Source organism: Polypterus senegalus, chromosome 6 (genome assembly GCF_016835505.1).
Source record: "Polypterus senegalus isolate Bchr_013 chromosome 6, ASM1683550v1, whole genome shotgun sequence".
Classification (NCBI taxonomy): Eukaryota; Metazoa; Chordata; class Cladistia; order Polypteriformes; family Polypteridae; genus Polypterus; species Polypterus senegalus.
In genome coordinates, this window is record NC_053159.1 from 124,359,682 (window position 1) to 124,385,916 (window position 26,235).

Consider the following 26,235-nt stretch of genomic DNA (forward strand, 5'->3'; position numbering starts at 1 on the left):
ACTTTTCTAAACAGTACCCGAGGATTTTTTGTCATTGCCCACTATTATTGTAGAATAGTATTCTGAGCGAGCTTTAAAGAGAGCTTTTTTATATTTTTTAACACTCACTGTCCATGCAGTTTGAAAGACCTGCAGCTTTGTTGTTCTCCATCTGCACTCCAGTTTTCAAAACTCTAATTTAAGAACTCGAGTGTTTTCATTAACCATTACTTTTGTTTTAAGGGGAGCCACTGCGTTCAGAGCATCTCTCAAGTTCACATTATAATGTGATGTTGGCTGATCTAAATTGTTTTCCACGTTTACATTTGATGTTAACTGATTTAAATTGTTTTCCACAATTACACTTGACTTACTCAAAGTATCTATAAACTTTGAAGCAGTTACAATTTAGATGTCGTACTGTCTTTGTTTTAATCTGTGAGTGTGTTGGTAAGGGCAGGACTAAATCAAATGTAATTGAGTAGTAATCGGAAATAACTTAATTTAATGGAGTAATATTTAAATTTTGAATTTCAAGTTTGTAAGTTTGAATTAAATCTAAAGTGTAGTTATGATTATGAGTTGGACATTTGACAATCTGACAAAATCCTACTGAATTTAACAAATAAGCAAAGTGCGAGTTTCCACATCAGTTTGGAATAAGTAAGGTCAGATGGCCAGGAGGACAGAAAAAAAAAAACTAGTCAGGTCTGGAGAAAAAAAAAGGCTTTCACTTTTATAATTTCTATGGACCAAATTATTATTTTTTTTGATTGATTTTTATTTTCCACAACAAGCGCTTGTGTTTGTCATTATTTATTGGTTATTTATTTAAAGAAGAACTCTACTGCATAGTTTTGTTGGCCGCTGGCTTGATTGTGTTCTAATTACACTAACCCATTCTCAGTTGCATGACTGGGTATCGATGGCCCAGGTTCAGAAGAACACCCACTTTAATGACTGGGGTTTCAATTTCACCTCCTCTTTCCCACAGTAGTGTGTTCTTATCTTAGTAATAAATTCTTAGTATTTTCCTGAAATTAAATCCTGCCCAACTATTCCCTTGTCAGTAGTGTTTAGTGTATTTCAGGTAAGCATCAGAATTATTACCTAGCATGTTAATTTATACATCAAGTGTTGCTTTATACACAACTTTCTAGGTAATTATTTTAAAAACATACAATACAATGCAATACAGTTTATTTTTGTATAGCCCAAAATCACATAAGAAGTGCCACAATGGGCTTTGATAGGCCCTTCCTTGACTCTCTAAGAAAGCAAGGAAAAACTCCCAAAACAACCCTTGTAGTGAAAAAAATGGAAGAAACCTTGGGAAAGGCAGTTCAAAAAGAGACCCTCTTTCCAGGGAGGTTGGGTGTGCAGTGGGTGTCAAAAGGAAGGGGGTCATAATGTGATTTGGATTTGTTTAGAGTCCTGGAGACCTCATCCATCAAGCTGCCTCTCCCAATTCCATTCCACAGCTGAGATAGCACTGGGCCAGCCAATCCGATGAAAGGACCCCTCTACCCAACGATTCCTGCGATCCTCCATCAAGGATGACTTTACCTTAGGCAGGCAAAACAACTTGGCAGTTTGGCCGTGGCACCAAGTGCCACATTTGAGTACCAAGAAGAGAAACGGAGTAGCAGGCAGAACATTCCACAGTTTAGGGGCCCTGTAACTAAAAGCTCAACTTCCCACTGTTATTTTATTAATTCTTGGAATCATAAGCAGACCAGCATCATGAGATCTTAATGTGTGCTCTGGTTTGTAAGTCATGATAAGTTCAGACAAGTAAGCTGGACCGTGGCCATTTAATGCTTTATATGTTAAAAGGAGGATTTTGAAATCTGCCCTACAGTCAGCCGAGAGCCAGTGTAAGGATTTAAGAATAGCAGTTTTGTGTTCGTATTTTCTTGTTCTTGTAATAATTCTTACAGCAACATTTTGGATTAACTGGAGGCTGTATAAAGAGCAGTTTGAACATCCAGTGAACACCACATTGCAGTAGTCAATCCTACTTGAAATAAATGCATGAATTAATTTCTCATAATCCTGTTTATTTAGAAAGCACCTTAATTTCCCAACATACTCTGTATGTAGAAGGCTTTGTTATTGTCTAATGAAAGGCTTATAACTAAATTTTTTTTTTTTATGATTTTTTTTCCCCATATTTTCCAATACATGGTTATTGGGAGACAGAACATACTCAAACAGGCAACACACACTCACTCATAAATGGAAAATATGCTACAACAGGTAACTTGCGAAAAAATTACGTAATTACATGTCATATAAATAAAAGTTACATGGCATATTCTGTGACCAGTTTTTAAAAAGCAAAATATTTAATTGTACAGTTTTCCAAACTTGCATTGTCCCGTTTTTGACATCGAGGGTCAAAGTCTATCCTGCTGGCATTTTACAGAATGACAACTTTTTTGCTATACCCACAATCTTGCAAGTATTTTCATTACAATGGTTCACATCTACTTACACACTTTATTAATTTCTGTGTTGCAAGGGTCAAATTCTGTCCCAGCAAGATCAGGAGCAAAGCAAAGATCCAGATCTGGATAGTCCACTACAAGGTATGCACACTCAAACTAGGACAGTCATTCTACCTTTAATGTCTTTTACTCACATCATTGAAAACTCTGCCTTTATGTGTTTAAATTGTATGGTAACAAGTTTTCATCTGTATTTTAATGTTCTGTGGTTTATAGAAACCAGTTGAATAACATAATAGGATTTGCTAGCTCTACAATAATACCTTTGGTCTCCTTAGCCTCCCTTACTTTTACAGTTTGAATCAATTGTTACCCAATATTTAAGCCACTCAATTATGAAATCATAAGCACCTTGCCTGCTGTTCATGTATGCCTTAAGGGATTGTTTTTTAATCTGTAGTAAACTTGAAATGCAGCATGTAATTCTTGCTGACTTTACTAAACCAAGGAGTCTGAATTATTTATATAATTACTTTGGAAATGTATATTACTTTTTAAGAAAGGCATGTGGTGTGTAAATTCTGTCTATGAAGTTCTGTCTCTGTTTACATCATGGTTATGCATCCATATTTAATTTAGGACTACATGATGGTTTTTATTTTTAAGCATAGGTTTGTCATTGACTAAACATTTTATGAGAATTCCAACATGGATAAAAAAATCTAAATTAAACAGTATTACAATTAACATTTACTTGTTTGGCTGACACATTTATCTAAGGTGACTATGCCACATTGCTTAACATAAGATTTCCATCTCAAGCAGCACTGAATTTTGAAAATAATATTGAAAGCAGACAACTGCATCTTTATTTAGCCACTATAATTTGAAAATCATTGGGCCTTGCCTTGCACAGAAGCTGATGAAGTTTGGTTCAGTATTGTGCTCCTCGCTGCTGGATAAGCCATTGTCCTTTTGGAGCTAGCAATGGAATAAGCAAATTCTGAAAATTAATTAAATAATTTTCCTTGTTTTTTTTCTATCATGTTTGCTCTACTACTCAGCTATCATGTTATTCAGGTATTGTGATCCAGTGAAAAATTGTTGATTCCTAAAATGCTAGCCATAACATTGTCCCCAACATTATACAGATGTACTTACATGTATCGCTGCTCTGGGGTTACATTAGAATTATAGTATTTTTTTTAATATTCGTGTTTTAAAAACCTAATATTGCAAGAAGAGAAATTTGGTTTGCTGTTACAAATTAGATAATGCTTAACTGCAGCTTACTCTCCTTACAACATATAAATGTAATAATGTAAAAATAAAAACAGCACTGGCAAGGATTACATTTGAGTGCATAGAAACATTATTACAGTGGTGCATATTCAGTGGCCTTGAAAGATCTCTGCAGAGAAGATTAAGCATCCACCAATTTTTGTTATTGTCAGCAGTTTCCTGAAGCATGAACATATGCTGATAGCACATGTAAGTAACCATGTCATATTATCAAATACAGTATAAAAATGCTGACTGTTTTGTTAAATTAACCCTAGGTTTTATTTTTCAGTAAATCTAATAAAAGACTGTTAAGGTGCCTACTTAAGTAGACACTGTGTTAAAGCTCATCAAAGGTATCTTAACTGCTTTTTATTTTCCACATCACTTTGCCCTTTTTTATTTACTTTATTTCCATAACAACACTAGTTGCATGAAATTTGCTTTGGTGAAGGTTATTCAAATAAAACATGTATGCAAACATGTACTGCAAGGTCGTTAGCAATCCCCACCTCCCATTTCAGGTTAAAGTAATTTCTATTTGTATTAACTTTAAAGAATCGTTAGTTTTCCACTTTCTTACACTCAGCTGTCAGGATATCCATCCATCCATCCACTTATTTTCTTATCCCGCTTATCCTGGGTAGAGTCATGGGACAACTGAAGCCTAAACTAGCAAGCATTGAGCTCAACGCAGGATCAACACCTGGACATAGTTCCAGTCCATCACAAGGTGAACACACCACACACACCCCAACACACACCCACTAGGGACAATTTAACAGTGCCACTTTTCCTGACGTTCAATGCATACATTCAAATGAAATGTTGGGGTGCCAACTGGGCTACCTACACAAAAACAGAACAAAAAGAACTACATGACGTTGAAAATAACAGAAACATATTTAGCTGTTGGCTAACACAAGGATGCTTATATATAGCAGTCACATTTGTGGTTTGGAACTCCATCTTGTGAGTTGCTTGTCTCCTATATTAGTTACCTCCTCCTGGGAGCACACTGTTTTTATAACTCCTAGACCTGAAAAGTTGGTGTTAGTCATTGAAAAGGAGTTAAAGCTGACAGCTGTTGGTCTGACTGGAAAATATCTTTCAGTGTAGTGACACATTACAATGATATAATCCTAAATTGTCAGTTGTTAGCATCTACTGGCTGTGGTTATCTGAGTTTCCAACCCTTGATCATCTAAGTAAAATGTTTTTCTATATGGTGGTGAAAGTATTTTTAGACAGAATATGGTACCCCAGCTCAAGATAATTGATTGACTGTCAAAAACCTTTGCCATCAGCATGCTGACTAGCAACAGTGTCATACAATGAGTGACTTCCTTTGTAATGCTGTCGATAAAACAGTTGCTGCAGGCTGACCTCGGCAGTCTCATACTTATTTTGTATGTGGTATTGGATTATAGATTTTCTCCTTTTCAGTGTAGAATATTACACTATTAGCAGCAAACTTTGTCACCATTTTGCATGAAATAGTTCCAGATGGAGCTACTATTAGCTCACATCATTTTTACTGAAATTTTTTTCTGCTTCTGGATGAAAATCAATCTAGAAACGTAAAACCTTTACTTAGTACCTTGTCCAAGGTTAATTCTTGTCTTGTAGCCAGATGTGCTCCAATAAACCCCTGTGATCATAATATTGGATTATTCGGTTTCAGAAATTAGACAAATGTATAAAAATGTACATTTTAACACAGCACAGGATTTCATCAATATCAATGTAATAGTACTTTGTATTGGTTCTTCCATCCTTGAAGCATATAGTGTTGCTTACTTTAATTTTCAGCACCAGTTGTTTGTTACAGCTGATAAAATATTAAAGGGACCCTAGTCTGGAACAATCTATGTGTCAGTTGAGGTTGGAAAGAGATTACTATGTGCCAACAGGGAAAAAGTTACTGCAAGGCACCTTAAGTGTGTTCCACATGTAACAAAACATAAATACACTTTTGCAAAGCAGTCTCTAAATTCAGACTTTTATGATTTTTCCACTTTTATCTTTATGATCATCCTTCTTTGTGTGTGTCTTTTCTAAGTTCTAATGAACTGTGGCTTCCAATTCTTGCAGTTCAAAAACCTATGCCAAACAGGTAAATTGTAAAGAATTTGGTAATATCATACATTGTAAAGGTTTTACAAAATCTGAAACAATATCGAAGATATAGGCCTGAACCCTCTATAGCTTGGTCACCTTCTGGGGTCTTGATTCATATTCACTCTGTTCAGGACTGCTGTTCAGAGTGATTAAAGATATGTACCTGACCTCTATGGGATAGCCTTGCCCCCCAGTTTGCATATGCCTGCAATGAACAGTAAAGCAGCAAAGGTAAATTGTAAAGAATTTGTTAATATCATACATTGTAAAGGTTTTACAAAATCTGAAACAATATCGAAGATACAGGCCTGAACCCTCTATAGCTTGGTCACTTTCTGGGGTCTTGATTCATATTCACTCTGTTCAGGACTGTTGTTCAGAGTTATTAAAGATATACACCTGACCTCTATGGGATAGCATTGCCCCCAAGTTTGCATATGCCTGCAATGAACAGTAAAGCAGCAAAGGTTTATGAAAGAATTCCCAATTCTGGTTTTCTTTGTTCAATCCAAGTTTACTATTTGTATTCTGACAAATATGATAGTCTGTTCCGTAATCCTAACTCTATATGCTTGTGTTTTTCCCTTTTCCCAGCCAGGCTCCTCCATAATCCTAACTCTATATGCTTGTGTTTTTCCCTTTTCCTAGCCAATGAAGCCCTTGAAGGCTACTGCCACTACTTCTCAGCCTGTTTTAACAAATCAACAGATAGAGACTATTTTTTACAAGATTCAAGATATTTTTGAAATACACAAGGAATTCTATGATAGCCTACTTCCTATCATTCAACAATGGGATAACAAAGCTACTGTAGGACACCTCTTCCAAAAACTGGTAAGTAGCCCTAGAAGCTTTTTGAACTGTTTTATTAACTACTGTGCCTATTTGTAATTTTAATATGTAAAATATATTCAAAGGTTAGCTGAACCTAGGTTATTTTAAGAATTATCACGAAGATGCAACAAGCTGGACTTGCTTTATTCAAATGTTAACACTTTCAAATAAACATCTGCACAGGTCTGACCATCTATATGCCACCTATAGCCCTGTTATTGATTACATCAATTCTCCAGTACAGTATCCGCACCACAAAGTTATGTTTGTTTAGGGGGTTGTTTTTTTGTTGTATTATTTATATATTGTTTATATATTTCTCTTTTTATTAGGCTTTAAAGTAAAGTCTGAATTTCCTCTTGGGGATAAATAAAATACATTAATGACAGTCCTGTAACCAACAGTGGCTGAAAATTTAGATACCATGTTGTTTCTAAAACACACATTACTTTGAATAGATATTTTCTCTGTAACAGCATAATGTATATTATCTGTTACCTTGGCTAGCAGTTTGCTATGTATTTTTATTTATGTTCTTTTTGTTAGAATACCTATGTAACTTAGTGTTTATGCTTTTTGGTTCCTGCAATGGTGTCTGGTTTTCATTTAGCAACTTTTATATTATGAAATAACACAGATCACTTTATAAAGTAAAACCTAGCTTTGTATCAGATCAGAAAAGGCAAAATACAGAGGAAAAAAAACTAAGCAGTTCATTTTTTTATCGTATTAACAATGCAAATGAAGGCTGTTACAGCGCAAGTCAAAATTCTTTGAATTTGAACACTAAGACAAAAAGTCTTATAAAAGCTATTTACAACTCCTTGTACAACATTTTTACAACATTCCAAAAATTTAACATTAATTGATACTGTGTGTGTGTGTGTATAATATATCATTTACAGTGCCCTCAATAATATTTGGGACAAAGGCACATTTTTCCTTTATTTACCCCTCTGCTCCACAGTTTAAAAATACAAATTAAATAATTCTTCTGTGTATGTAGTAGCCACCAAGGGGCCGCTCTAGCTCCCCAAATGCCCAACACAAGCAGACTCGGACACAAGAGTAAAAGCACAAGAGACTTTATTCGTGGGAAACTTTAAATAAGCATTTCCCACCCCAGCCACAAGTACAGTTAAGCGCAATAACAAAGCTCTCTGTCCTTTCCTACTTCACTGCCTCCACTCCACATCATAAGCTTCATCCTCCTTCATCCCAACACTAGCTCCCAGAACAGTGGCAGGCAGCTCATTTTATGTCCCACCCAGAAGCACTTATAGTGTTCCAAAGCTGTAGTTCAGAAGCACTTCCAGGTGAGGTGAGAGCCCGATAAAATGGGACTTCTCAGTCCCTGCATTACCCTCTGGTGGCACCCATGGAACCCGACAGGGCTAAGCTGACAAACTCCAAGTCCCATGATGCTCTTTGGGAAAACTTGTCGTGATGCAACCCTGGGAGCCTGCCATCTAGCAGTCTGGAGGAAGACGATGCCCTGTGCATGTTGTCTCCCCATCCTTCCATTACAAGGTTGCCCTGGCCGGGTAATCATGTTGGAACAGATAGAAAGCCTTCCCTAAACTCTTGCCACAAACTTGGAAACAATGTCTTTATCTACTGTAGTGTTAACAGTATCATTCACTGAAAACAATGGGCCTACCCAAACCCTGAAAACCAGCCCCAGATGATTATCCCTCCTTCACTTAACTTTACAGTTGATACTATGTATTTTGGAATTTAGCTTTCAATGAAGTGTGATTCATCACTCCAGAGATCACAGCTCCAGAGTCCAGTGGTGGTGTGCTTTACACAACTCCAGTCAGTGCTTGGCATTACATGTAATGATCTTAGGGCTTGTGTGCAGTATGAGCCATTCTACTTCTAGTGTTTGTCATCGGAAATTGCATGGCAAATTGTTTGATTTTATGTACCTGTTAACAATGTGTGCTCCTGAAACACCTGAACTCAATAATTTGGAAGGTTGTCCTCATACTTTTGGCCATATAATGTATGTGTGTGTATATGTTGTAAAAATAAAGTATCAACAAGCCTAAGTGGTTTGATGTAGCTACCACTTCCTGATAATCGTAACCAACTTTGCCCACTGGGACAACCAAATACTACTTGTTTTGTACCCTTCTCCTAATTTATGCATTTGCATTATTTTATCTCAATTTCTTTGTGGTGTTCTTTAGTCTATATTTTTACTGCTGTCCTTCAGATTCAAATTGATCCTGTAGTTTTTTTTTAATAAAAATAAATAAAAATCCGCAAACCAGCGAAAAATCTGTGATATATATTAAGATATGCTTACATTTAAAATCTGTGATGGAGTGAAGCCGCGAAAGTCGAAGCCCGATATAGCGAGGGATCACTGTATACATATATATACATATACAGTAATCCCTCGCTATATCGTGCTTCGACTATCGCGGATTTTAAATGAAAGCATATCTAAATATATATCACGGATTTTTCGCTGGTTCGTGGATTTCTGACACTGTGTCTTTTAATTTATGGTACATGCTTCCTCAGTTTGTTTGCCCAGTTGATTTCATACAAGGGACGCTATTGGCAGATGGCTTAGAAGCCACCCAATCAGCGCATGTATTACATATTAACTAAAACTCCTCAATGCTATAAGATATGCTTGATTATTCTTTTGACTGCTTGATTGTTTGCTTGTCTCTGCCTCTCTCTCACCCTCTCTGACATTCTCTGCGCCTGACGGAGGGGCTGTGAGCAGAGGTGCTGTTTGCACAGAGGCTGTTTGCTTAAAAGATGCTGACGCTCCTCTAAAAAATGCCGCTTTATTGCAGTGCTCGGCATATTTAAAAGCACACGTATTGATTTTTTGATTGTTGCTTTAATCTCGCTCTCTCTCTCTGAAGTTCTCTGCGCCTTACAGAGGAGATGTGAGCAGAGGGGCTGTTTGCACAGAGGCTGTTTGATTAGAAGATACTGACGCTCCTCTGAAAAATGCCGCTTTATTGCGGTGCTTCGGCAAACTTAAAAGGACACATATTGATTTTTTGATTGTTTGCTTTTCTTTGCGAGCGCTCGCGCTCTCTCTTAAATTCTCTTCTCCTGATGCAGACACTCCTTTGAAGAAAAGATATATATGCATTCTTTTAATTGTGAGAAAGAACTGTCATCTCTGTCTTGTCATGGAGCACAGTTTAAACTTTTGACTAAAGGGTGTTATTTCATGTCTAGAGGGCTCTAATAATGTTAACAGTGTGGGAGAGTTTATAAGGGCTTAAAATATATAAAAATAACTATACAAACATATGGTTTCTACTTCGCGGATTTTCATCTATCGCGGGGGGGTCTGGATTGCAACCCCCGCGATCGAGGAGGGATTACTGTATAGTAGATTACCCATTGGCTTTGGTCACTGAGTGCAAGGGAAAAAAATAAAATGTAGTCTATAAGTTATTAAACAGTTAAACATTAACGTTTTAAGAAGTAAAGATACATTGAGCACCACTGGAGTGGTTTCGGGTAAGCTACATTTTAAAGACAGTATAACATAACAGGTAAGTAGTACTAACAGCAGCTAAAATGTATATGGATCCTCTCTCGATAGTTGATCCCTTTTGAAAGGCGCTACACGACGGCTGTGGTATAGAAAAGACATTTTCTATGTGAACGTCCAAATTTCTGCCTGTGGTAATGTGCCTTACCGGCATTACCAGCAATTAAAGAAAATTAATTTTGTGTCCTCTGCAGTGTTAAGAGAGAAAGGCTTTGGTTTGGGATAAGAGGAAAAAAGGTGTAAATAAGGGAAACTTGCCTTATTCTTTTATATGGTGTAGAGAGACGTCTTCGCTGACGATATGAGCACCTTTTGGGGAGCGTCGCGGCGGGTCTCGTGTAGACTGGAGAGACGGCCCTGCCATTAACTGTCCGGGATTGCACTGTCGGTCCTCCGCTCTTGTGCGTGTCCTTATAATCCGACCTGATGACCTCATAATCATATACGTGCAAAAGAAAGTGTGAAGCGCCTTAATATTAGTTTTCCGCGGTCTAGAAATGGGATCCCGTGTTTGCAGTTGTGTGGGCTATAGCTTAGGGGAAGGAGGAAAAAATTAAACGTGTTTACTTTCACTTAAGGCAGAAGCACAGTTAACGTCTCAAAGGCCGGCACAGCTACGGGCACGCGCGTGCCGGCTGCTCAACTTTTACAGTGTTTTTGCAGTGCAGGAGACGCCACTTTTTGCAGACACGTTCACGTGATCAAAAGTCTTTGCGCTCTTTAAAGGTCTTGCTTGTTCTCTGCGTACTGCGTTCATAGTCAGTTCATGTGAGCCGCTCAGAGTACATACATCGAAGCTTCTGAGCTGTGCCTGTGCTATCTCGTGCGATCTTGCGATGTCCACGGCTTTATTTAATGTTAGCTAAGACCCGGCACTTAAAAGTTTCTCTCGCTGTTTTGCTGAGTTTGTGTCAAACACTACCCTGACCATCTCATCTTCGTTTGAATATTTAGTGGCAGAGTGTTTCTATTGGATTGCCGCTGAGGGACGGCCTTATATGGGCAGGCACTCAATTACGTGGGAGGCGTGATGATGTGAGACACAACTCCGCCTTACATGGCGACTGAGCTGCCCTCTATGGCCGTATACAGTATACGAAAGTAGGTTCCAGTTATGACCGTTACGCGTAGAATTTCAAAATGAAACCTGACTAACTTTTGTAAGTAAGCTGTAAGGAATGAGCCTGCCAAATTTCAGCCTTACACCTACACGGAAAGTTGGAGAAATAGTGATGAGTGAGTCTGTCAGTGAGTGAGTCAGTCAGCGAGGGCTTTGCCTTTTATTAGTATAGATGAATCAGGATTCGATATAGTTAAAAGAAAGGGCATAACATATTTTTAGCTTAAGGAATACCATACTAAATATGAATGTGGTTGCTGTAATTGCTATTATAGTGAACTCTGTCATTCAAAATATTTGAAATTATTTTTACGGTACTTGTGTACTAAACGACATGTCTGACATTATTTCTGGAACCTCGTTTAATAAAGGAAAATTCCGTTAATGATATTAATTTGTTATGTTACAAAGTGAACAATGATCAATAACATAATAAAGCAATCAACAGGTATGACAATGAAGGTCTAAACTTTCGAGCTCTTAGTAAAAGAAACTTTTAAAATTGTTTCTATTGAACAATTTGTTAAATAATCCAGCTTACAGTTCATACCTTCATTTCCATTGTTTGTCTTGAATTATGTTTTCTTAATTTTGTTCTACACTCCTGCTATAATATTGATAAATTTCAAGTGGAGTTATTAAACTAACAAACGTTTTTAATTTTAATGTATAACTTCTCCCTGGGACCCTAACTTTTAAGTATGTACGTATCAAAAAAAGTTAGGCAAATCTCTTAAATTGTCTAGCAGATATTACATTGTTTGCTTTTCTAAAGAAATGTAAAAATTTGCATTATTGAAAGTTGCACTTCCATAAACCGTTTTTTTTTATTTATTTTGGAGCTAAACTAACAGATTTTACACTTAACTTTAAAAAATTTTTGTTTGGTTAGATGCAATAATTACAAATTAATTTTTTTGTGATTTTTAAATCCTTTATTCGCCATATACAATTTCTTTTATTAGTAATTTATCATTTGTTGCATACCCCAACTTAACTCTCCAAATGGAGATATTTTTTTGTAAATAAGATTACTGTTATTAGATCATCGGGCTCACTGCTTGCTAAGGATTCATCTCTTCCCATAGTATGTTCAGCTGTCTGACCACTTTGAGCCAGGGTGTGTCATTGTCTCTGTTGTCTGATTTGGTGCAACGCCTGAATCTTACAAATTGCCCCCTGGACAGTGTCCCTTCTCGATTAATTAAAGAGGTTTTTGATTCTGTCAGACCATATTGTTACCTTAATAAATGTTAGCTTGATTTCTGGTTGTGTTCCTCCTGCCTTGAAACACGCAGTGGTGCAGAAACGTACTATAACAAACAAAATAAGGACCCTCTAATGTGTCAAATTTCAGGCCAATTTCTAAACTGCCTTTTTTATCTAAAGTTTTAGAAAATCTTGTCCTAACTCAAACATTTCTGGATGAAAACAGTATTCTGGAAAAATTCCAATCCAGATACAGATGTTCTTACAGCACTGAAAGAGCCTTGTTAAAGGTTTACAATGACCTCATCCCAACAACTAATGCTGGTGATTCTGCCACTCTTGTACTGCTAGATCTTACCTTAGCTTTTGATATTGTGGATCTTACAATTCTTATATTATATCCCGCCTTGAACAGTATGTAGGCATCCAAGGTAATGCCCTAAAATGGTTTAAATCTTATCTAAGAAATAGGAGCGTTTCTATTCATTTGGGTGAGTTCTCATCCTCTGTAGCTCCTCTTACTTGTGGGGTTCCACAGGGTTCCATCCTTGGACCAGTTCTCTTTTTGATATGCATGTTACCTTTAGGCTCCATTGTTAACAAGTATGGCTTCTCTATGCTGATGACACTCAAATATATTTGCCACTGAAATCACAGTGAGAAAATATAAATCCTCCATGCGTGCTTGAATAATATTAAAACCTGGATGGCAATGCATCTTCTTAAACTAAATGATAATAAAACTGATCATGGTGTTCAAAAGTTAACAAAGTTTGAGTACCTCTGATGTTGCTCTTGGACCCCTTGCCATATACAGTATGTATCATAAAGCTTCATGTCGGAGCCCAGGAGTGATCTGTGACAGCTCACTCAAACTCAACAAACAGAGAAATTGTGAAGTTAAATGAAACTTTTTCCAGCTGAGACTTTTAAGGTAAACACTTGTCTTTCTTTCAGTGATCTTGAAAAGGCTACCCAAGCTTTTATAACATCTCATTTTGACTGTTGCAATTCTTTGTAGGTATTTGTTGATCAGGTCTTGCTGCGACACCTACAACTAGTCCAAAACTTTGCTGCTCACTTATTGAAGGCTCTCCTAAGTGTGGCCATATTTCACCAATACTGACCTTGCTTCATTGGCTTCTGGTCCATTTCAGAATTGATTTTAAAATTCTGTTTCTTATTTTCAAATGATTGAATGGATCAGCCCCATCTTGCCTCTTGGAACCTCTTCATCTGTATGTGCCAACATGAGCCCTGTGGTCTACTAGCCAGAGGCTCTTAGTTGTGCCAAGGTCGAGGCTGAAACAAAGGAGGAATTGGGTGTTTGTGGTTGCTGCTGCTTTTCTCTGGAATGGATCGCCTTATTAGGTCTGCTCCAATACAGGCCATTTCTAAGTAATCATTAAAGTGTTATTTCTTCTTGCTGCCATTTGACCCTGCAAGGGTTTGAAATTGTTTGTATATGTTGGCTCATTTACATTCATGATTATAAATGTGTATGTATGGGTGTGGGTTTATCTTTTATGTAATGGTTGGTTATTTTTACAGTTTTGTGCTGTGTACATACTGTATATTTGAACTGCTTCTTTTACACTTCCTTGTACAGCACTTTGGTTCAGTTCTGGCTGCTGTTGTAAATGTGGTTTATAAATAAACATTGCCTTGCCCTGATTTATAAAACATTATTTTAATACATAACACTAAGAAGTGCAGATCTGAGACAATGGACTGTAAATACGAAGTTGGTTTGCAACATTTATTACAAGAAAGAAGAAAAGAATATATAAAATATAGAACAAGAAGTAAGGTTGTAAATGAACAATGAGGGGCCATGTATGTTTGTTACATTTTCTCACAAAGCACAGTCATTTTCCTTTTTTTCTCTCACATTATCTAAAAACAGATGCATGTCTTCCATATGTGAAAAAAAGGATGATGAAGGGTCTAAAGACATTCTCTCTCTCCTCTTCTTCTGGAAATTCAGATAACAAATCAAATTTCTGAAGGACCTCCTCAATGTCGTCTTTGTCCATTGGCAATAATGAAGGGAGTGAGATTCACCCCCTGAACACAGATATGTTCTCAGCACACCACTTCTCTGCCTCGGTAAAATGCTGAAGGATTCCGTATTGCTGTAATGTGTGTTATTAAAAAAAAAAAAAAATTCTTTAAATGGTCATTATAAAGCTTATAGCCTTTTACTCCACATTTACAAGGAAAGTAAGAAAAGAAAGGTAAAAAAATAATGTACAGTATATTCTGAATTTGTTATACATTATTAACATTAATGCTTTCGATCACAGTCTTCAACGTTTCTTACCATACACTATTATTAACACAGCACACAATGCATTTCAAATGTTTTAAGGCCTTTAAGATTTGTACTAGTACTACAATTTGTCAGAAGATGTAAAACAGGCTTTAAGTCTTTTGGGCTTTGACTTCTACTGGTTAACGTTTAACAGTCGACATCTGAGACAAGCATTAAGTCTTTTTATACATTTTATTCACTATACCATAGGCATTGTAAGCCAGCATCAACAAAATGTAATTCATCTTTCTTATGGAAGTTTATAAAGTGATGTGTCTGTACCTGCTCATCAGTGCCCTGTGCTGGATGTTGGAGAAGGGAGGCTGATGTTTCTTTTAAAAGAAAAGATTTGAAATCTGCAGAACATAGTGCTATGGAATACCAAGACATTTGTTCACTTCAGAGGTAGTGCAAGTCTTTACTGATCTTCTGTCTTTTCATTAATGGCTTAATAAAGTCTAAACCTGAAAACAGAGAAAATAATATTTACCTAAGTAAATGTTAAAAAAGAAACAAAAGAAGAATAACAAAAAATGACCCTGTCCTGGCTGTCGATTATTTTTGTACCTTCTAATTTTTTGTTTGGTTCTTGGCCTTCATATAGAAAGGTGTTCGCTTGCTCATTCCGGTGTGAGAAGTTACTTCAGTGATTTCAAAAAGAAGCATTAAGTTTATAATGGTGAGCATTTTGACTATTTGCCTTTGATTTACAATATGGCTAAGTATTTTTGCCACATTACCGCAGAACTAAATTAAAGCTATTAAAGGAAAATTAAATGTCATTTACCCCTTGGGGCTGGAGTTCTCAAGCAACATTCTACAGCAGCATTTCCTCAAAGCCAGCCTGTCATTCTAAAGAAGACTGAGCAGAGTCAAGTTGTTAAAAGTAGTTTAATGTTACAAAAATATTTATGCAAACCATTATAAACATACATTTAAAATATCTGGATTTTGAAAGGTAGTTGTTTCTGGAACTTCAAAGCCACTAGGGACAGTATGCTGAAATAAAAAAATACAAATATAATAAAATAAAATAAACATAACACAAATATCCAACACAAATTGTAGAAGGTGACAAAAATGGGAACCAGCATCCAGATATAATCTTCCCTCTACAAATGCTACAATGAAAGAACAGAGTACTAAAGTTGAGACACACCTCATTAAAATTGAAGGGGGCCTCGAGGATGAAATACAGAGAAACCACAAAATTGTCATTTGGAAACATGGACACAACATTAAATACATACATAGACAGATAGTTAGAATATGAAATGGTCATACCATCAACATGGAAATTCCACAGTCATGGCTATTCATCTGACTTGGAAGGCCCAAATACAAGGGGTAAAAAAATTTATCAAAGAAAAATATTAAATACTGACATACAGTAAACTGTTCACAATGACTTTTAAACAAAAACAGCAATGGAAATGGCCACTTGTTACACAGCCTGTGTTACATCTGTAAATAGTAAAACCTGCCAAACAATGGAAAATGCAGGATTAGCTCAGCTTTTTAAACTATATTTAAAAAAGTTCCAGTTCAGAAATCTAAACGTCAGTATTGTTTGCAAGCACACACTACTGGCATAATTACCTGCATACTTGACAATATGGCCTTCATGTCTCTGAAGGTAGGTAGCAGGATGCTGTGGTCTCTTTGCTTTTTACAAAGATGGCACTTGGATTCATTTTGATATTTAATCAATGTAATCAAAGTTGGTTTTATATTCTCTGCCTTTATGGAGAAATGTGACTGTGGAAATCAAGACAAAAATAATATATAATACTATTTTGGCAGAAAGCTCTAACGTGCTTTTATAAATAGCTGTTAACTACAGAAAAATCAAGATATTTAACAAACGTTAATAAAGACGATAAACATAAATACCTTTCAAATTGTACACTAACATTGCAGATTCTCTACATAACATCTCAAAAATAAGTGAAAAGGTTAATTTAAATGAAATAACATGGCAAATATTGAAAAGAAATAACGCAAGAGGTAAAAAATAATTAAAATGATATGCTTAAAAATTGGATATGTCAGTAATGACGATAAACAGAGAATGCTTGGATTCGCTACACAGTATATAATCATACATCGCATTAGTTTTGTTTAATGGATCTAAAGTTTCTTTAAATATACTGAGATTATTCTATGAGTCCATACCTAGTTCTGTTGTGCCATTGTTCCGTGGTGGAAAACATTTTCAGCTCCTTTTCTTTTTTGAGTTGGAAAAACTGTACAGCAGCTCTTCTCCTTCTCTTTCTGCGGACTGTGGGCGGCTGTGGGGCAGACTGTGCAAGGCAGGAGGCGTGGAAGGCCGAGTCTTCGACCTGCAGCCGGACCCTTCTCGGGCACTCTGGGACTTAGAGTTTGGCATAGCCCTGTTGGCTCCCGTGGCGGCCGCCGGGGGAGCTGCAGAGCTATACGGTGGACTTCCACCACACCTGGGAGTGATTCCAGGTAATACTGATGAGCCACCTGGAGCATTCCCAGGAGTAGAATAAAAGGAGCTACCTCACTCCATTCAAGGAGCCAGAGTTGGGAGGAAATAAACAAAGCTTGCTGGGAGAGGAGTGGAAGCCGAGAAAAGAGAGAGAGAAAGAAAGCAGGAAAAGACTGTGCTTTGTCGTGCTGTGTGGCAATTTGTGTCCTGCCTGTCTATGTTGGGGTTAGGACAGCTGTATGTGCCCCGGTGGTCCACAGTTGTTAATTATTTCTTCTTTTACAATATTGTAATCTTGTAACATATGAAAAAGTTAATATTTCAGCTGTATCTGCATTGTAATGAATTCTTAAGTGTATAAAGGTCATTACAGTGTGCAGTGTAAGTTCACTAATTATATAAAATATATTATCTATTTACTCTGTGATGGACTAGTGCACTGTCTAGCGATTGTTCCTGCCTTGCGCCCACTGTTTTCTGGGATAGGCTGGGATAAGTGTTTTTGATAGTGGGCTGACAAATTCCATTATATTTTAGTGTTTACGATTACATTTCTTTGTGGTTAATTATACAAATTAAAAAAAAAAATTGCTTGATGATTATTGCTATTTGCATAGTGCTAATCTAAGTCATTAAAAAAGGAAAGAAAATTGAACTTTACTAATTATTATTTAATAACTGATAATAAACAACAAATAAACAAAAAAGAAGTTAACAATTAATTAATAAAAAAATGCAAAAGGACTTTTCACTTTAAATAGTTTCCCTGAATAATCATTAAAATTATAACTGCTGTGACACACAAGAAATTAGTAACAGAACTAAATACAGCTTCATATTCAAAATACATTTATTCTTTGCATGTGAGCAGCATCTTTTCTTATTTTTGTTAAGAGCACATGTCATGTACAATAAGTACATCTCTGATGTTTTAATGGGAGTTGTAAAGATAAAACAAATAAAGCTGCAGTGGTACAAAAACAAAACAAAAATACAAAATTCACTATAAATTTTAGGTTTTGTGTTAAACTGACATAGTTTCTAACAGCTTGTGTGAAACCAAATACCACAACAAAGTTGATAACTTGAGAATTTAACTTGAGAGAAGCAGTAAAACATTGCAAGATGCTTTATTTGGGACCATGAAATATAGTAAATGTAAGTTCTGACTGTAGTAGAAAGAAATTTTAGTAATAACACTCAATATACTGTAAACCTACAACAAACTTTAACTGGCAACCCTTGTGTCATGATAGCTTAAAACATGACCATATTTTATAAAGACAACATATCTGTCCACTTTAAGATGAGAAATGAAAAGTAAAACCTACTTTTGAAACATTGTACTTGCAGTGCATCCGGAAAGTATTCACAGCGCATCACTTTTACTACATTTTATTATGTTACAGCCTTATTCCAAAATGGATTAAATTCATTTTTTTCCTCAGAATTCTACACACAACACCCCATAATGACAATGTGAAAAAAGTTTACTTGAGGTTTTGCAAATTTATTAAAAATAAAAAACTGAGAAATCACATGTACATAAGTATTCACAGCCTTTGCTCAATACTTTGTCGATGCACCTTTGGCAGCAATTACAGCCTCACAGTCTTTTTGAATATGATGCCACAAGCTTGGCACACCTATCTTTGGCCAGTTTCGCCCATTCCTCTTTGCAGCACCTCTCAAGCTCCATCAGGTTGGATGGGAAGCGTCGGTGCACAGCCATTTTAAGATCTCTCCAGAGATGTTCAATCGGATTCAAGTCTTTGCTCCGGCTGGGCCACTCAAGGACATTCACAGAGTTGTCCTGAAGCAACTCCTTTGATATCTTGGCTGTGTGCTTAGGGTTGATGTCCTGCTGAAAGATGAACTGTCGCCCCAGTCTGAGGTCAAGAGCGCTCTGGAGCAGGTTTTCATCCAGGATGTCTCTGTACATTGCTGCAGTCATCTTTCTCTTTATCCTGACTAGTCCCCCAGTTCCTGCCACTGAAAAACATCCCCACAGCAAGATGCTGCCAGCTCCATGCTTCACTGTAGGGATGGTATTGGCCTGGCGATGAGTGGTGCCTGGTTTCCTCCAAACGTGACGCCTAGCATTCACACAAAAGAGTTCAATCTGTGTCTCATCAGACCAGCGAATTTTGTTTCTCATGGTCTGAGAGTCCTTCAGGTGCCTTTTGGCAAACTCCAGGTGGGCTGCCATGTATCTTTTACTAAGGAGTGGCTTCCGTCTGGCCACTCTACCATACAGGCCTGATTGGTGGATTGCTGCAGAGATGGTTGTCCTTCTGGAAGGTTCTCCTCTCTCCACAGAGGACCTCTGGAGCTGTGACAGAGTGACCATCGGGTTCTTGGTCACCTCCCTGACTGAGGCCCTTCTCCCCCGATCGCTCAGTTTAGACGGCCAGCCAGCTCTAGGAAGAGTCCTGGTGGTTTTGAACTTCTTCCGCTTACGGATGATGGAGGCCACTGTACTCATTGGGAACTTCAAAGCAGCAGAACTTTTTCTGGAACCTTCCTCAGATTTGTGTCTCAGAGGTCTACAGACAATTCCTTTGACTTCATTCTTAGTTTGTGCTCTGACATGAACTGTCAACTGTGGGACCTTATATAGACAGGTGTGTGCCTTTCCAAATCATGTCCTATCAACTGAATTTACCACAGGTGGACTCCAAGTAAGCTGCAGAAACATCTCAAGGATGATCAGGGGAAACAGGATGTACCTGAGCTCAGTTTTGAGCTTCCTGGCAAAGGCTGTGAATACTTACATGCATGTGCTTTCTCGTTTTTTTTATTTTTAATAAATTTGCAAAAACCTCAAGTAAACTTTTTTCACGTTGTCATTATGGGGTGTTGTGTGTAGAATTCTGAGGAAAAAATTAATCCATTTTGGAATAAGGCTGTAACATAACAAAATGTGGAAAAAGTGATGCGCTGTGAATACTTTCTGGATGCATTGTAAGTATTTATCCTCAGGTGGGCTAATAAACACTTATTGAAAATAACACACTGCTCAGATTTTAAATGAATAATTTCTGCACTGAAGAGAACAAAACTCACATTGTCCTTCATTACATCATATCTGAAACTGATTAATCTTTGTCATTCACTACGGCTAAATTATACAGTGAGCATTTTGATCTGAAATAATATAGAAGACAGTATTTTAATTAAAACTGTCAGTAAAAGATCCTCAACTGTATATTATGTTTCCATATATACAATGGATCCAGGATGTATTCACCTTGCTGTGTTGTATACTGTCTACATTTATAAGGTCTCCATCCCACCTGACAAGGATCATCAGAAAAGAATGACAAAATCCCCAAATCCAGGTTTGCAAAGCTTGTCAGATCATACTAGACTTCAGGCTGTAATTAAATCACTGACAAACATGCTTCAACTAAGTACTGAGTATACAGTCTGAATACTTCTGTCAGTGTGATATTTACATTTTTATTTTTAATAAATCTACAGCAATCTGTTTTTGCTTTATCATTTTTGTGTATTGAGTGTTGCTTGATGTGGGGAAATACTCAATTAAATGTTTTAGTACAAGGCAACGATAGAGCAAAATATGAAAAAGGTGGTCTGAATACTTTTTAAACCCTGTGTGTGTGTGTTGTGGCCATTAGGGGGCACTCCAGCTGCACAAACCCAACACATGTACATACAGGCACAAGTTTTGCACAGCACACACATTTTATTTATGTGGGAAACACTTCCCAAATCATTTCCTTAAACAGAAATGCACACAGCACTTTGTTTTCTTTCCTTCTATTCATTTTCCCTCCCTGTCACTGCCTCCTCCAGCAAGCTTTATCTGTTCTTTCCTGATTCAGTCTCCCTGCAACTGGGAATACTTCTGGTTTTATGTTAGCATGATGGGTGAGGCGGAAGCCCAATGAATTATGGCTCTGCAGTCCCTGCATCACCCCCTGTTGGCACCACGAGAACCCAACAGGGCTGAGCCTGTAAACTCTAACTCCCAGTGTGCCCTGTGGGAATCTGGGATGCTGTAGCAGTCCAGGAGGGCTGCCGTCTAGTGATGTGGGAGAGATAATGCAAAATATTAAGGTACTATTTGGTAATCCTGATTAGTAGCTGCTGGAATATGGAGTCAGGAATAAGGGTAAAAAGGGGTGTGAGCCTCCAATAAGAGCCACAAAGCAGGCCAGGACCTACACCAGCCTTGCCAGATTAGGTTTACATCCCAACTCGCCCAGTCCCTATTTAGTACCTACAGGCTGAGGCATACACAGGCTTAAAAATGGGGACCTTACTTTAGAACAGGCATGTGCAACCTATGGCCCGCGGGCCAGACTGATTTTATACAGCCCGCAACAACTTTCCCAAATATCATTGAATCTGGCCAGTTAACCCTCTTTGTGATGCCTGTTTGTTCTTGTGGTATTGTTGGATTATTTTTGATAGTATGATGTGGCCAGTGCTTTCTGAAGTACTTTATATTGTGCTTCCCCCACTTTTACGGCACGTCCGGAACTGTCGCACGTTTAAAGTGTGCAAGAGCTCGTAGTCATGTAGTCGTTGACTCTGCTGTCGTGTGTAGCATAGCGCAGTCTTTTCATAGTTTTTGCTAGTGCTGTACCTATCTGCATGTTGTTTTGAGTTTCACACTATATCGGCCTATATTTCAATACTTTCAAATACTTGTAAATTTTTGATCAAACCCTAATTAAGATGGCTTCAACAAAGAAGAGAAAAGCGGACGCTGAGAGTCGTACATTTCAAGAGAAATGGACTAACGATTATTTTTTTATAATGCAGAAAGAAAAATCTCTTTGTTTGATATGCTTGGAAACTATTTCAGTTTTAAAGGAATACAATTTAAAAAGACAATACAATACAAAACACGCTAATTACAACAGTTACAAAGGTAAACTAAGAACAGATAAGATACAAAATTTGAAAAAATGTTTATCGGCACAACAGATGTTATTCCGCAAACATACTGATGTAGCTGACAATATTGTTCGTGCAAGTTTTATTGTTAGCGAAAAAATTGCGAAGCACTCAAAACCATATTCTGAAGGCAAGTTTGTCAAGGAATGCCTTACTGCAGTCACTAAAGTTCTGTGTCGAGAGAAAAGCCATGAAATGGAAAAGATAAGTCTTTCTCGTTGGACAATAACCCGACAAATCAACAAAATGGCCAGTGACATAAAATTAAGCATTAAAAAGATTGCATCAAAATTTGAAGCATTTTTCATTTTCCACCCATAGAAAACACAGAATAGAAAAACATTTAAAGATACATTACAACAACGCTAAATAATAATAAACCGAACAGAAATTATACAGATATATTAAAAATAATATTTCAAAAATATCAAAAAAGATGAAACAGAAAATATACTTAAGTTTAGGCTGTAATATAACATTAACCTTAATGTTGCTAAAAGATGTTGATACTGAGCATTTTTTTATGAATCCAATACTGTCTTTGTGTTTTTTTTATAGTTATAAAAAAAAATTTATATATATATATATGCACACCGGAAGAGGATGCTGGGGATGTTATTCCCCCAGAACACAAGATGGCAGCAGCCCTCCGTATCAGCACCCGTTTGGGAACCAGCAGGGACTGCTGGGAGATGTAGTCCAGCAACACACCCCTGCTGGGGACCGTGGGTTCCACAAGGGGGTGCTGTCAGGAGATACGCTCCCTAATAAATGGTATTTCTGTATGTCCCGGAAGTACTTCCTTTGGGCAGTAGCCCTAGCACCAGAAATACTCCCAGGTCCTTATTAAAAGGGACTGCACTCTCTTGTCCAGGTGAGTCAGAGCTGGGAGGAGGGCAGGCAACACTCAACTGAAGGAGAGTAGTGTGGTTGTGAGAGGAGCGTATTATGAAGAGAAAACATGTGTTTGTGCTTGAGCTACTGTGAATGAATTGTGGTTATGAAAAAAATGCTTTATTTGAACCCGGGACTGCGCTGGTGTGTTCGAGTTGGGGTTTGGGGTATGCCGGCTCCCCTTGTTCCAATACTCTATATACACACACACACACACACGTATGTACACATACATACATAAAGGTGGACTCCCGTTATAATGAAACTCATGGGACCATAAAAATATTTTGTTATGACAAGTATGGGGAAAATATATATGGAAGCAGTGCAAGGACAGCTCTGTAGTTGCTCTGCTGCGTCTGGTAAACAGTAAACCATGGCAAAAGTAATTGGTTGTCCTCAGCAGGAACAGGCTTACCACGTAACGTTCTGGCCGCACAATTTTTAGAACATTTAACGTCGGGCTTTGACCTGCTCCTACTCATACTCTCCTGGGGCCTCATGTATAACGCCGTGCGTAGAACTCGCACTATAACATGGCGTAAGCACAAAAGCCGAAATGTGCTTACCCACAGAAAAATCCAGATGCAGGAATCTGTCCGTACTCCAACTTCCACGTTCTTCCGCTACATAAATCCCGATCAGCGTGAAAACTAACGCCGCGTGCACGCTTTATGTAACGCCCCAACTCTTCCCAGAATTACGCCTCTTTGAATATGCAAAATAATATAAATCGCCCTTAAGCTCAGCCTTCTGTGAAAAGACAATGGGAAAAGCACGGGGGAAAATATAAGAATTTCAGCGAATACCAAGTGGAGGCAAAGGAAAAACATACTATTTGTTCAAATAAACCGTGGTATAATCAACAAAAGGAAGTTGATCGAGTGACATAGCCTGTTGGAGAAACTTGAAAGCTCATGTTCACAAAATCGCACAGTGCCGGAAATAAAAAAGAAGCCACATATCAAAGTCTCCGTGAAAAGCCGAGTTGTAGCCCACTGTCTGAGTGTCATATGAAAGCTTATTAGGTTACAGAGAAAAAAAGGCACACAGTGGGGAAAAAGCACGAAATGTCAACTTCAATCTCGACATTTCCACTTTAATCATGTAGTTTATTTTGTCATTAAAGTAGAACATCATAAACTTCTTAAAATCGTTTAATTAACCAGTTTCTCAAATCACATCGTAATTAAAGTAGCACGTTAAATGCTTTGTTTTGTATTTGATTTTCTATGTGCTCTATGTGTGTGAATCACTACTTGCTTCCCTAAACCAGCTCTCTTCCTTCAACTGGACACAGAATCCATTACATTCGTGATATTACATCTCTCTGAATAACTAAAATACTGAGATGTATACGTGATATCATTTTCATGATGATAGGGGTTAAAGCACCGTTATTAAACATGTGTTTCACTTCGATGAAATAATTTATTGCAGCAGTACTAAGGGGCAGCTCTAGGCTTGTGGTGGCACTGGGCAGAGGAAGAATCGGTGGCTCCTTCGCCCGCCAATGACGTGCACGGTGGATGGCCACTTCCGTTGCAGACACTGCATAGCTGCCTTGTGCTCATGACACAAGCATTTAACTTTTGCCGAAATTTGTCGCTGCGTTTTTTACTGTGTTGTTATTTGGTCTTTCTGTTTTACATTCAATATATATTGGCGTAGCTGTCACTGCAGTCAGTGCTTTTCTTTCCCCAAGTAACCGATCGCCATACAATCAGCTCTGTAATAGACGTTAAGCCATCTGTAAGCTTAGCGCCGATTCTTCAAAACGTTTAAAGAACATTGAAATATCTTCGTAGTACTGTACATGTTTAATTATTCTATCCTTAACGACACTAACAGTGAAGAATATAGATTTAAATGAAGTTAAAGTTTTATCTGTATAATTTAACAAACATATTTTTGCTGCATTTCACCTTAAAAATGATATCGTCATCATATGTAAATACGCTTTATAAAGTGGCTCAGGTTGTGGGATATTATAACTGTAGTGCAAGTTTACAGTGGGGTGATTGTACTTTTAAGTACAAAGTTCTACAAGGAGCACTTGATTGACTGCATTTAAAGTTCTTGGGATTAAACTGTTTCTGAACCGCGAGGTCTGTACAGGAAAGGCTTTAAAACGTTTTGCCGTGGCTGAGACAGCGTGTCCTTGAAGCTGTATACCGATAATTCTCTTTCCGATCAGCTGCTGCTGTGATTCACACTCAAATACAGTGATATAAATACTCCGCGTGTTGCAGTGAGAGTAATATGGAAAAAGATGATCCGCTGTGGCAACTCCTAACGGGAGGAGCTGAAAGAAGAAGAAGAAAAATAAGAAGAGGAAGGTGCAGTGAGAGTAACAACGCTAAAGCAGTTATGGTATTTGGAATACTATGGCTGTTCCCTGGACCATTATATTGTTACGAGTTAATTACAATCAGATGCATTACACTAATAAACAATATGCGGTTAGTTTCGGTGTATTTATAAAGCCGCGTCATGAAAATAATGAGTAATCACACAGGAACAGTACCATTGCTTTGACGCTTGGTGCCACCAGTCTGCAAAACCGAGCAGAGAACTTGCGTACGACAAGGCATGAGGTACCGTGGAAAAGTGCGTGGCTTTATGCCAAGTGTAGGTTTTATACATTGCGATTTGAACGTGGAAAAGTTCTTACGCAACATTTCTGTGCGTACGCAACGTTTATACATGAGGCCCCTGGTCTGCCACAGTGGTGTTTCCAAGATTCATATCTGAAGATTGGAACTAAAGCAGGACGCTTGGCCATGTCACGGCACCTATTTCATGTGCTTGAGAGTAACAATTTCTATTTTGAATACAGTCTTGAGACTTTACCTACTCAACACAGTAATAAATAAAGTAGATGTATTTTCCTTGAAGACCTGGACTCATCTTCCTGTCTCTTGTGCAACTCTGTGACCCAAATTTGACAATACCTGTATATAGAAAGCTCTTCTTAAACTGCAAAAATATTTTATTTTAAAATGAGACTTTAGATGTAACTTTTTTAATAGAAATACAGATTTGAATACAGAATGAAAATGAGACATTAGATGTAACTTTTTTTTATAGAAATACAGGTGTGAAAATGCA

General features: G+C 37.5%; 1 protein-coding gene across 3 annotated transcripts in view; it reads left to right on the plus strand.

The window, feature by feature from the left end:
* abr (ABR activator of RhoGEF and GTPase) overlaps nt 1-26,235 on the plus strand; it is a 382,201-nt gene that overhangs the window by 174,967 nt on the left and 180,999 nt on the right. For all 3 annotated transcript variants that reach the window (XM_039757041.1, XM_039757042.1, XM_039757043.1), the window contains one exon: nt 6,480-6,665. In XM_039757041.1, coding sequence (XP_039612975.1) covers nt 6,480-6,665 — 186 coding nt within the window. The remainder of the gene's footprint in view (nt 1-6,479; nt 6,666-26,235) is intronic.